We start from the raw sequence: 13,482 nt of genomic DNA, 5'->3' as shown, positions 1-13,482 counted from the left end.
TTCATTCAGATCAAGACATTATCTGTCTGTGTGACTGGTTGTTGCACGAGGTCTCTAGAAGTTATGTTTTTTAAAATTCAACGCATTTAAAAGCAGAAACAAGATTCCATTCAGCTCAATTTTACTGGGGTGGCAGCAGAGGACTTTCAGACATCTCAAAATACAGACTGAATGAAAGAATGAAACTATTTTCATGATCCAACACCAGCAAGAGTCAGAGAGAAAACAGTTCTTTTTTGTAATATTTTCTGTCAGTCTTCATTGTCGACCAAGAGCAGAAAACACAACACAAATATCTGCTGACTGTCTCTATGCTGCAGTTATCCTTCAGACATACTGCAACATCTACTGCAGCCTCATCCAGCTTATCCTCTTTCCTCCCTGATAATTAAATAACTCTACCTTCCCAGCATCCTGGCAGTTATTCAATATGAGTGGGTGAGTCTTTTACCTTGTCTCCCCCCCTCCCTCACCTTTAGCCATCATACTCTCACACTCAATTTTAAAATGAGCAAAGTTTCACTCTTTCTTCTACTTTTCCTTCCTTCCTTACCTGGTATCTGTTCGACAGAGGTGAGTCAGTCGGGTCTTCCTGGCTCCGGTGGGCTCCAGTAGGTAGAGGCAGGAGTGGACCTGGGCCCTAACCCCCTCGAGCAGCACCTCAGGGTGCTCAGTGGATACAGAGGACAGGTACAGAGGGCCCAGGGATGGGTCTGCCTGCCAGGTCCTGAGAAGGAGAGAGAAGAGATAATCAGGAAGGAGAATCAAAATGTGACAGAAAATGACTAGCCAGCCTGTATTTTAGCTAATTACTGTCTGCAGCTCCAACTCTGTTGCGTTAAATGAAAATGGCCCTGCAAGCATTTGATTGACACACACGCACAAACACACAAACACACAAAGACAGATAAGAACTGCTACCTGCACTGTTTCGTAAAAATACCAATCGTACGTTTCTGTTTCCAAAGCACTTAAAGTATTTTTTTGGGCACTTTTTATTGCTTTAAATTGATAGAGACAGCTAAAGGTAGACAGGAAAGTGAGGCAGAGAGAGAGGGGATGAGAGCCGCTGCAGCAAGGACTCAGCCTTGGTACATGAGTTGCCAGCTCTACCCACTGAGCTAACCGAGCGCCCCCAAAGCACTTTAAAAAAAAAGTTTTACAGGAAAATAAAATAGGAGATGACACGCAACAAAGATCCGTGGGATGAATTATAAGTTAAAGGTGTTTTAAAGGATAAGTAATAAGGTGATAATCATAAACAAGCCTGATATATCTCAGTCCCCTGTGCCATTGAGCTCCATTGTCCTGGCAAGACTATTAAAATCACATCCCATATCATCCCCCAAAAAATGTCTGTGCACTATTTTCTCCATGTATGTGACATTGACCTGATATTTAAGGAAATGACTGAGCCTTTTTAAAAATTAAACTACATATTTGAGGTGGTAATGTGCTGAGAGCCACAGACAGGAAGTCAAAGTATTAAGAAAGACGTGCTAACTTACTTGTGCTTGGTGGCTTTTGTATTTTTTTCAGAGATTTAATAACAATAAGAACATTTATTTGTGATTTGCAAGTGTTACATTTTGTCTATGTCTTACTCTCGGGTAACTCAAAGTTCATGTATGGTGCCGTAAAGAGAGAAGATATGACAGAGGTGCACAGTGTGAAGTGATCCAGCTGCAAACACAGATACTGTCATCTCTCATTTGACTTCGGGGCTGGATTAAAATTTCATTAACCCCATTCAAACTCATACACATACAAAAAAAAACCCTGCTGTCTTCAACTTTAAGTAAAACTGACAAACAAGTATTTTTAGCTGTGACTCCTCCGTCCTCCCCGCTCTGTGGAGCTCAGCAGGTTAAGACCCAGAGGCCCGTGAAGCCTGGGGCTTGCCTTGCCTCATTACCTGAGCAGCAGGTGCTCCTGTGGGGGCCGGGAGCCCAGGCCCTGGCCCTGGCCCTGGAGGAGGTAGCGGTAGACTTCTGTGTCCTTGGACAAGGTCTGAATGATGGCAGCATGGCGTAGGCTTCCTTCCCAAAGCTTCTGCTCCCTCAGCAGCCGGTGGAGCAGCTCCTTCTGGGGCTCCTCCACCTCCACGGAGCCGCGCCACATCCACAGTGGGCAGCCGTCGTCCATCTGCAGACAAGTGGAGAATTACAACTCAATGAAGCCAGCAAGATGCTAAAATACACAGCTGTCTGACCCTTCAAATGCCATGCTGCCCTCTCAGTAAGCCAGGCTATTATTGTTCTCTTTTCTAACACAAGGAAAACTAGCCTGAACAGAAAATCATAGCACCAAACCATCTGAGAAGTACTGTGAGGGAGCATTTCTAAGCTGTGATGTAGAGATACAGCCATGTTTGAAGGTTTGTTGCTTGGACCATACACCTAACGCTACCCTTTGGAGCCTCATTTTAGCTCATAACATTTGTACGTATGGAGGAAAAGGTCACTTCAGAGCCAGTATGGAGAGAAGGACTCAGGAGTCCACCAGTAACATTTCCAGTGTACATTTGGCTTTTTGATGTTAAGATGGCTCCAGCTGGGGACTTTTAGTACATCTGTTACTTTTTAATTAAGACTTTCACTTTTCAGTTAAGGCTGTTTAACAAACATAAATACACATTATGTTTACAGCCATTTGCATCTAAAATGCCTGAAAAAACATTAAAATTATTAATAAAAATGAGATAGACATGACTCAGTTCTCTCTCCCCTCATTATTTGACTTCTTTAGTTTTTTTTAAATGTTATTATTGCTGCATAATTGGTCATATTCTGTTTTTTAGAAATGTGTTTTATGAAAATCTTTACTTAATCCAATTTTCCTTTCACGTTTCAGTCTCCTTTTGTCCCTTTCTTGTTGCTGTATTTAATTATTTCCCCCCAATAATTGATTCACTCTTCCTTCAAAATTAATTCACTGTTAATCCCTTCCTCCAGTTCCATTCTTCATATTAGTACAACAATATACAGTGTTTACCTAAATGGAAATTTTCATAGATTTTTGCAGTTACCAGCCACCACTTTGTTTTTGTTTGGTTGATTTTGCAATAAACTTTGTTTTGCAAATCATAGGTGTTGTTTGCCTCCTCTTTATTGTTTTCCTTAGTCACGGTCGTAACAGTATATTTGAAATCAATATTAAAATTACTTTTAAATTAAAAGGAAATTATTCAAGATGTACGTCAAACTTTGGAAAATTGCTATTAAACTTTTAAAGATTTTAAACTTTTTCTTTCTGAGATCTTCCTGGAGCTTTCTAACAACCTGATTCCACGTTTTTTGTGGCTGTGAGTAGCACCCTCACGTCCTTTGTGCATTAAAATGCAATAGTGATTATTAACAGGACACTCAAAAATCAATTAGTATGTAGAACTGAAACATCTTCCCAGTAAGTCTAACTCCGTTCCTCCTCCCTCTCTTTACCTTCTTGAACATCAGCTCCACGTGCTCTGGAGCCGGGTGACCCTCCCAACCTCGGCTCTTCTCCCTGGCCTCTTTTAGCAGTTGCTGGGTGCTCAGCTGCAGCTTGATCCGTCTCTCCTCCTGCTCCTCCTCACCTCCGCTCTGACTAGGGGACACTGGGCCTCCTCCCTCCTCAGAGACAGAGTCCTCAGGGGGGCCTGCAGCACTTAAACACTGACCGGGCCAGAACTCTGGAAGCTAAAGAGAGGATTTTATTAGTATTTTCAGCTTTGGCTTTAAAAATGTTTTTCATACATTAATAAAACAACTCAGTCTGCTGTTTGGTTACAGGCTGACAGTTTTTGTACCTGGAAGAGTCTCTGAGCCTCGGTGATCATGTTGGCCAAGCCCTGGGTGGCAGCCAGGTTTTCGCTCAGGTCCCTCTGGTCTGGGCGGCCCAGGCTGTACTTCCTGTGACTCGACCTGCAGCAACAACACAGGAACAAGGTCAAGGTTTTATTGTCTTCAGTTAAAGGCAGCAAACATACTGAAATCTAGTGGTGGAAGAAGTATTGAGATCCATTACTTAAGTACAAGTATCAATACCACATTGTAAAAATACAAGTCTGGCATTTAAAATCTTACTTATATGTACCGCAAAGTGGTTTTAACTGGTTAGAAAACAGTCTCAATTTAATAACGATGACTCTATATGACCCACATAAACAAACAAGATCATCAGTGAGAAGATTGGCTATTTCTATGTAGTTATTCGTAACGCTCCCACCGGGTCAGATTCGGTCGGTTTTATAGAGTTAGCTAGTTTCGTCTAAGTCTAGTGGTAACCTAGGGGTCGGGCCCCTCCAAAGAGTCCCCAGATAAATCTGAGTAGCTGTGAGATGATTACTCGGAGAGGAAAGAAGAAAAACAAACTGACACACATTTGGATTCTTTCTTTAAAAACTTTTCTTTAGTCTTTGTTTTTTTGTGAAATGTTAGATAAATTGACCTCTTTGGGCCTGAAACAGTTATTAAAATGAAATCATGTGAGAACTTTAGAGGGAAAATGTCTCTTATAAATGTATGTTTTTATGAGGAATTTTAATCTGAAAAGTCCTTGAAGCTGTCAGATAATTGTAGTGGAGCAGAAGTATAAAGTAGCATAAAAAGAAAAGACTCAAGTAAAGGGCAAGTAAGTACAGTACTAAAGGGAATGTACTTGTGTCTTTATACATTGCTTCTAAATGTTAAAGTGTTATCACATGGGTAGCCATTTGAGCTTCAGTGTCTTGCTCAAGCAGACTTGGTGCAGATAAAAGGAGTTCAGGGATCAAACCACCAACCTTGCAGTTTATATTTGATGTGCTCTAAAGAACCACCTACAGACGGGTTCAGTGAGACGGATGCGGAGGATGCACAGCTGCTACCCTATAATTTAGTTTTTTACAGAAAGGGGGTGTGAAACGTGACATGTGTCCGTCTCAGCAGCGACAGCAGCTTCATGATGCAGGTAGCGTTTGTGCCAGTCAGCTGAGGCAGGTTTTACAGGCAGCAGACAGGAATCAGCTGCAATTACTACAACTGACAGATTCAGGTTATTTTGGAAAACTTTCATGTTGCATCGCTGAGATTTACTGGAAACTGGCAGATTCACGGCAAGTTGTTTTACTTGATTTTATTTGCCATGAAGTTGTTTTAGTTTCTGATGACTAAGAAAAAGTTAGAAGCAAGAGCGCTTTGTCACATCAAACAGCGCACTTTCTTTTCAGTGCTGCAAAACTGGGAAATTACACCAACACTCAACACAAGCCGAACCGCTGGGCGGGTGGTTAGACCATTAAAAAGTATACATCTCAGTAGGATGGTGAGTTCTGTCAAAGCAGAAATATGAGGAAAAAGAGTTGAGATTTCATAGATCCGTGGGAGAACAGCTGCGAGCGGCAGTCAATTTTCCGAGTTATTGTTCCCATCACAAAGTGTGACATGATTTCTGACAGGCCGGGACTTTGGCTTCCAGGACCAGGGAGGCACAAAGTGCTGATTGTGTCGTTATGTCATTTCCATCTACTGTCCCATCAGCCTGAAGGGAGGAAAAGAGCCAATGTGGAAAAAGGAAGAGGTGGAAATGAAAGGAAGGGAGGAAAGTACAGGAAGAGGAGGAGTGGGAAAAAAATGATTATAAGATAAACAGAGATAAGAGAAACGATATAAAGAGAAAGATATAAAGAGAAAACAAGGAGGAGGAGGAGACATGAGGAAAGGATGATGGAGATATCAGGGGAGAGAGATGAGAAGATTTAAGTCTTCAGTAAGAACCAAGCTAAGAGCCACAGAGAGGAAGTCAGGAAGAGACTCAACACATTGTTAGGTTTGGTCTTTTCATTGGGTTTGTTGATGGAGAAAATACATATAGAATATCATCAGCCTTGTCATTAATTTAATTAATGTCTCATTGCAATACATTTTCATTATCAGGATAATTGCAAATATCCTCACAGCCTCACAGCTTGACTTGAATAGGCTGTCTAACTCACGAACATACAGCCCTAGACTGATTTCCTACATCTTTTTTAATAAGGGGACAAGAGGGAACCCACATTCTTTTAAGTCATTCCAAAATCCAAAGCCTGTCACTATGGCTGGAGGCTCTTCTTGCACATTGTATCCCCAACATAAAAAGTTAAACCAGATGGGCGGAAATACAAAACATAGGTGACTAAAGAACCGCAGGTAGACGAGGTGTCCTCTCTGTGATTCCAGCATGTTTTAGTGCCATTTCAAGCTTTGATGATTATCAGGGTAATATAGTGAATCACAATTATGTTCATATTGTCCCATGACTACAGGTATATTTGTATGTTTGCTTCCATCGATGTTAAGATGTGAATTCACTGCAGTGCAAACTCTGAGCTCAGATAAATGGTCTGCGGACAGTGATGGGACTGGGTGTCTCCTAATAATTAAGTTCACATCCTAATAATTCAAATCAAACTGCACGGCCATTATCATTCTCGACAGTTCCACTCTGTCCACTCTCTTTATCTTCCCTATCCCTCTGTCCCTCTTTCACCCCTCTCTCTCTTTTCCCTCCCTTTTATAACTTCCTGCCGAGCTGGATTCTCAGCTGAAGAGCAGATAGAAAAGATTTTTCATATCAGGGAGTGAAGTTGAGGCCAGATGGAAATTGGTGGTGGTTATGTAATGTGGTCTCTGTGTAAACTGTGATGACAGCTTTTCATTACTAAGAGAATGTGTGTGCATGTGTGTGTGTAAGTGACTGTAACAGCTGGATCTAAGCCAGAGGTGATGTCATCTGTGAGAATGGAGAACTTTGAAAAACATGACGTCTACTGAGGCAATAAAAGGAGGAAGAAAAACATGTTTCTACGGCATCTAAATGTCAGGCTGCCGTGGTTACCAGTTAACACACACACACACATCAGACACACATGCACACATTAACCGAAGTTGAAGTCGGGATGTGAAGCTAAATCAGAGGCTTAGATTTAAAAGTGAACCATGATGAAGTCACAGCCTGAAGCCAAAACTAAGTAGACCGTGGTTGTAACAGAGTTTAGTCTTTTTTTTTTAGCTTTCTTTGGGATGCAGTCGGGATGCATTGGTAAAATCAGACTGATTTTTTACAAGTGTGACCAATAATTTATGACCAGTCCTCCCCTCCTCTTTTCCAAGCTGCTTAAGAAAATAAAAATAAATAAAATCAAACTATCAGCACCATATTGAACTGCACAGCGTCATATTCTTTTGCCTGATATTGTATCGTGTTAAATCACATTGTGTTGCATTAAATCGTGTTGAATTGCACTGCATCATAGTAGGGGTGAATCATATTTGAATCATATCGCATTAGCAGTTGCTTCATATATTTTTAATGTGTTGGATTGTTGGCCTCAATAATGGAGATGCACATCCCTGCTAATAAACACAAGTATGTAGAGATCTGAAACTTGTTTATGCTCATTAACAGAACTGAAACAGTAAGAACTGGGTCAGTTTTATTTGTCAGCAGGTGGCAATTCTCAAAACCATCCTTAGTAATGTGTTCGAGGACACTCAAACATCTAGGAACTGATGGAAATCACAGCACTGACGAACTACATCGTCAGAAAATTAACTCCAGATGAAATATTATAAAAACTATTTGCGATTAATGAGCTAAGTCTCAGAGGAATATGTGAACTGTTATTGTTGCTGTTCTTTTATTATAGGCCAACAATACCAAAATCAAATTAAAGCAAGACACACAGAATGGACTCCACACCTAACAGCAGAGGTCTTATGTAAGCGCTGTTAAGACTTACATAACTGTGACAATGTGGGTCAGACACCACATACCCTCCATCCACTTCAATCTTTTACGTGTGCCAAAAACATTTCCATTCACTTGAAAAAGACCTGACCTCAGTTTTTCCAAGATGGTTAACAGAATAAAATAGAAACAGCTTGACAGTGTCTGTGGTCTCCACTCACCTAGCTGCGTTGGTGTCTCTCTTCAGGGTGTTGAGGTGGAAAAGAGATGGCGCCAGACAAACCGCAATGTTGGTTGGAGTCATTTGGTTCTCGTCCACGCAGGCCACCACGTCCTGCAGGAAGAACAGCAGCGTTCTCAGCGCCTCCCTGTTCTCGTCAGGAAGCAGCAAGATGGCCGCCTGAGCTGCAACCAGCTGCTGATCCTTGGGGAAATCTGCAAGCAGAAAGTTGACCGGTTAGTTTACATGTTTCTGAACTTGAAACTTTTTATTTTCTTTTGAAGAAAATAAAGCCAAATTAATGTTATGGGTAGTCTTTTTACTGCCAGATTAAAATCTCTCTAAGTTTATCTTTAGGGTGTATTGAAATTAAATGACCGAAATTAGTCGAAAGACTAATGTTTTGGAGAATGGCTAGCATTATTAGTAGCTAAAATGGGTTAAACCACTCGTGTGGTCCAGAAACAGTTTAAGTTCCAGCATAACTATAATTCATTCATTCTGACTGTTGCAAAAAACAAGCAGAGAAAACAGCTGGTTCATCGATCTCATTTTTGTTTTTCTGTGGAAGTCTTGATCAAACTTTCCTGCTTATTTTACAAAGTGAGCAATCACAATTGGAGTAGAAATCTTCTCAATGATAACAGTAGTAAGCGCTCACATTGGTAAATGTGGAGGAATGACTCGCAGAGTTTGCTAGTGAAGATGGGTTCAGGCAGGTCTCTGAAGTACTGCTTCACCATGTCGGCCACGTCGAAAGCAGACTGACTGTCATACGGGACGCCGTCTGGGTCAGACTCCACCAGCTCACGGAGGTACTGGATACGAGACTTCACCCCCGACTTCCTGAAAAGACCCACCTGAGAGAAAACAGATGAAATAAAAACTTTCTGTTATTTTCCCTTACTTATTTGCTCTGGTTGTATAAAAAGTAAAAAATATCACAAAAAGCACTCTGCAATGAAATTTCTTTTAATTATTATTATTATAAAAATGGTCTTCGTATTCTCTAACTTTTTCAGAAACAAAAAGGCCACTGATCACTGCCTCAAAATGATTTCATCAGATCTCTGAAGGTTTTACTTGATCACGTCACCAGCTCCTCTTAGTGTTTCTAAAATCGGCATAGGCGTCTTGTGGTCTTTTGTTCCATTACCTGGTCCAAACACTCAGTCCTCAGGTAGACCAGCGCTCTGAGGATGCTGGGAGGAAGTGGCTCTCCTGTCTGCTGGACACTGAGGAGCAGAGGAACCCCAAAGACCCGCCGGCCTTTCATCTCAGTCTCCTTTGTCTTCCTCAGCAGTTTAGGAACAGTCCTGCATGATGACAGAGATGTCCATTAGATGCTACAGTCTTCTGATTTTGAGCAAGCAATCAAACAGCATGGACCAGTGCTGAGGGAAAAGTTTTGGAAATTAATGTATGCTCAAAAATTGTTTTGCAACTGTCGTGGGAATTTCTAATCTCAACCAGTCAAGTGTAAAAAAAGAAATGCTCAACTTGGCTTGGCTGTTGGATGTGTTTCCTTTTGAAGGAAGAGCCAAATAAACATTTCTTGATTACATAAGTCCCCAGTGATCGCTAAAATGTGTGTGCCATTCAAATCAGCTCTGCAGAAAAAACATGCAGGCATGGAGAAACCATGGACGTTGATCAAAGCGATTGGTCTTTTGGAAGGACTCTGTTGAAGTTTGTTCCTGTTTCTTAACTGATATCAGCAACCAGTGACTGATATTTTTTCTTTTCTCTTCTATTGAACACTGTTGATCCAGATGCAGGGGACCCAAAAACTCAGCTGTTTTTTATTATTATTTTTTATTTATTTGAAAACTGCATAGAAAGCTGCAATGCTTTTTAGCTTTTACTCTAAAAACCGTGGGGCGGAGTGCACTCTGGATAAAACTGCAGTCCTGTAATAGAGAGGTCCAAAGCACTCCAACAATCAAAAATAATAAAACCTCCTCTTGGCTCATCATCCTAAAAGTTATAAAAACACAGCCCAGTAGCTTTCACCGAAGTACAGTCACACAGAGAAAATGGTATCACACATGCACTCTAAATGCTTTTCAGCTCTCTTTCCATTTTTTCTCTAACAGTGGCTCTCAGAAAGAAACTGGCTATTTTGAGGAAAGCGCCTCAGAGTATCAGCCACCCCAATCAGCAGTTAATTGCTGTATTTTTAATCATATAGAGCTCGTTTTGGCATCAGTGATTAAATCATTAAGATGACAAGACTTGAGCTAATTGTTGAAGCCTAAAGAGATTTTTCTTCTTTCTTTGTGAGAGCATTTGGCCTAATGCTACTGCAGTGACAGAGCATACGCTTATTCCTCACTGTGTGTGAATGTGTCTGACTTACAGATTACTGGTTACTGTTCAGTTTTAGTTTTAGTCTGTCTTTTGATATAATTGTTGCACAACCCTCTACCGGACAGGTTACACCTGTATAGCTAATAGCCAACAACACACCAATATAACGATATCACAAATCTGTGTTAACCAAGCCTCTCCTAAAGCTTGTACACTTATATGCCTTCTGGTAAAGAGTAAGATTGACTCTCATGTTTGTATATTAAATATAAAGCTACAGCCAGCAGTCGATTAGCTTATTTACCATATTGTGTGGGATAAATAAAAGAGGGCGATGTCTAAATTGTATTTTTAGTATCACATAATCCAGTTGAAGGCGAAGGAACATGATGTTCACATAATTTGTGTAAGAACACAATTTAGTAATTTGCACTTCAGAGTTTGTGCTCATTTAAAACTTCTGCTTTGTTCAACTAATGTTAACTTGGGGTTTTCTTCCTTTTTCCCTTTCAGGTCAGATCTGACAGGATTTCTGTTCATTTTCCCTCACTTTCATGTGGTTTATTAAAGTTTAAACTCAGTAAAATTGAGCAGTTTGAAATGCTAAAACAATGCACACCTGAACTACAGGAAGCCTTGCTGATGCTTTTTACCCTGCTGCCACAAAGCTGCCACAGTTTTTACTGAACCCCCCCTGAATACATGTTTGATCCTGAGAATTAAAGACGAATATCTGTGAAGAATAATTTATGGAGGGTTTTCCGTTCAATGCTCAGTTTCCACATTCAGCCTTATCTCATTGAGCATAACAACCTTGGCAAAAATCAAATTGGTTTTCTACCAAAGCCTAAAACAAGCAGGTCATGTGTTTACTCAGAACACATCCGAGTAAACAAGCAGAATATCTGAATGTTTTATTATTCTTGAAAATGAATTTGTTTCAATTTTGCATGAGGGCTTATTCCAAAAACATAGTGTAGGAGGCAAAACACTGATCTCATTAAATCCATGTATGTCAATAAAAAGTCCAACGCTTTAAACAAGAGCGAGCTGCAGTCTGCAAACTCTATTCCAACACACTGCGTCCAACATCTTGTTCTTCCTTAAATTTCAACGTGGCTTATTTCCCAGAAATGTGGCTACGGCTCTATGTGTCGCGCTAATTTTGCTCTTGCTACCTCCATTGCACAAATTCAGGAAAACGAGATATCAGAACAAGCTGCACAGGCCTCCTACAGCTTTTCAAATAAACATAATTTTTACATGACACACTTGTCTCCGAGTCCAACAGAAAGTAAACGGGACTGGGACCTGAATTCCAAACAAATGTTTTTCATTGCTGGGATCTCGTTTGTTTTTTCACATTGACCTCGACCACCTTCTGCACATTGAGTGACTGAGTGAGAAAGAAATGTAAATTGACACAGAGAAGAAGGCATAAACACAGTGTGACCCTCTGAAGCAAGGGAAAGTAGCCCAAAATAACCCCCAGTGCCCCAGCAGTTAACCAGTGAACTGAAAGGAACTTCCCTCTTATTTCCCAGGAATCTAGACACGAGGTAAGGCACCCGCAGTTCTTCCTGGGTTTTTTTGGGGAAAGGAGTTTATTCCTCTTGAAGCATGCTGTTGCTGTTTTTTTAAGCCGAGGCAACGTTGCACCTGAGCCATGAATTATGAATGAATTTTCTAAATAGGCTGCTTGAAATATTTACCCTCCACCCGCCCACCTGCCCTCCTTTCCAAAGTCATTTCCTTGAAGAAGTTTCTCCATGCAGCTGTGCAGGAGCAACTATCTAGGATTACAGTTGTTTTTGCAGAGTTTTGCCCTCAACCTCTGCTGAACCCTCACATTTATTTTAAAGCGTGAAATCACCCAAAATCTTCACCAAACCTCTCACTTCTTACCAGTTCCAGCCCTGCTTGCTGGACGGGGAATATTTGTCCATCAGAGCGGTGAGTTTGAGTAGAGAGAGTTTCTGCAGCAGGAGGAACTGGGAGACAGACTGGCTCTCCACTCCAGGACTGGTGGGCAGGGAGGGCAGGCTCTGCTCACTGGACCAGTGCAGCTGCTGACTCACTCTGCTGGAAACACAGCAGTGAGAACAGATTAAGTACACACACACACAGAGAGAAACAAACATGCACAAACACACATATAGCGCCAGATTTTAACAAGAAAAATAGAGACCAATTATCTCCCAGAGCTGGCAAACATATTCTTGGTGAAATTGTTTTTATTACAGAAAATATTAGGTTATTAAAATTAAAATGATCTCATCAGCTCTGACAGCAGAGCCGTTGTATTTGGTGAAACAGAACAACCAGACTAAAAGCCAGACTGTATGTAGCTATGTTATGATCTATTTAGATACTGTAATAAAGCAGATCCATATGCATAAAAGAGAATAAAGTAGCCCAGTGGCTACGTGAGGCTGTAGGGCTCTTTAAACACCAGAACACACAATTGTTGAAAGGAAAAACATGTAAAGGAAAGATAGTGGTCTAAAAAAATTGGTAGTCCTGAGAGTGACTTCAAAGTCATATAATTCTCTAAATCCAAAGGGTTTATTGGGTTTTATTGGCCATTTTAGATAATATGAGCTCTACACGGTCAGACTGTAAACTGTAATCTTGTCAGATTCAACTCAGTCAACTTTGCTTACAGCAACTGGTCCAAAAGCTAACATTAACATACATATCAGTTACAAACACGACTAAATTTAGTATGCCTCAACATGTTAACCGATAGCATGTTAATCTGCATGTTACTGTTGGATACTAATGCTTGTTTTGCTCATTTCTTCACTGTCAGCTTTGAATGCCTGTAGGTTAAAAAACATATTGTTCTTAACATATAATGAAATGCTTGAACTATGAGTTAGCATGTAAACATGTCATTTAACTAGTGGGTGTTAACATGTTTTAGTGTAACGTTAAACTTGTAAGACTGCTACTAGGCTAATGTCATTGTAACTTGCCTACAGGAGTGTGTTAGCACGCTATGTTTGCATTAATCTCAGTGCACTACGGATAATGGGACCACCTGCTGGTAGGTCTGGATGAAGAGTCAGTGGATTAACAAAGTATTTTATTAATTTATTGTCATTTATACAAGATACCTTTTTGGTATGGCTGCTGTGAAAAAAGGTCTGCTGTGAAAAAGGTCTATATAAAAGTGCTGGACCAACAGCATCCTGTCATTAGAGCCATGATGCCAGTGTTGTTAAAGCAAGTTCAGAGACACAATACATGTGTGTACAGTA

At 40.6% G+C, this 13,482-nt stretch overlaps 1 protein-coding gene across 3 annotated transcripts in view; it reads right to left on the bottom strand.

Annotated features, from left to right (window-relative positions):
• The window catches only part of si:dkeyp-23e4.3 (rho GTPase-activating protein 7), a 106,634-nt gene that overhangs the window by 5,698 nt on the left and 87,454 nt on the right, over positions 1-13,482 (bottom strand). For 2 of the 3 annotated variants that reach the window (XM_035666287.1, XM_035666289.1), the window contains 8 exons: positions 12,125-12,301; positions 9,066-9,225; positions 8,571-8,769; positions 7,911-8,124; positions 3,788-3,902; positions 3,441-3,677; positions 1,916-2,145; positions 554-727 (listed from right to left, as the gene is read on the bottom strand). In XM_035666287.1, the coding sequence (XP_035522180.1) occupies positions 554-727; positions 1,916-2,145; positions 3,441-3,677; positions 3,788-3,902; positions 7,911-8,124; positions 8,571-8,769; positions 9,066-9,225; positions 12,125-12,301 (1,506 nt within the window). The remainder of the gene's footprint in view (positions 1-553; positions 728-1,915; positions 2,146-3,440; positions 3,678-3,787; positions 3,903-7,910; positions 8,125-8,570; positions 8,770-9,065; positions 9,226-12,124; positions 12,302-13,482) is intronic. The other variant, XM_035666288.1, reaches the window with a different exon arrangement.

This window comes from Morone saxatilis, unplaced genomic scaffold (assembly GCF_004916995.1).
Source record: "Morone saxatilis isolate NCDOM2014 unplaced genomic scaffold, NCSU_SB_2.0 Contig20, whole genome shotgun sequence".
Taxonomy (NCBI): Eukaryota; Metazoa; Chordata; class Actinopteri; family Moronidae; genus Morone; species Morone saxatilis.
The sequence above is the reverse complement of the archived record's forward strand: the minus strand, read 5'-3'. Positions and strand labels throughout refer to the sequence as shown.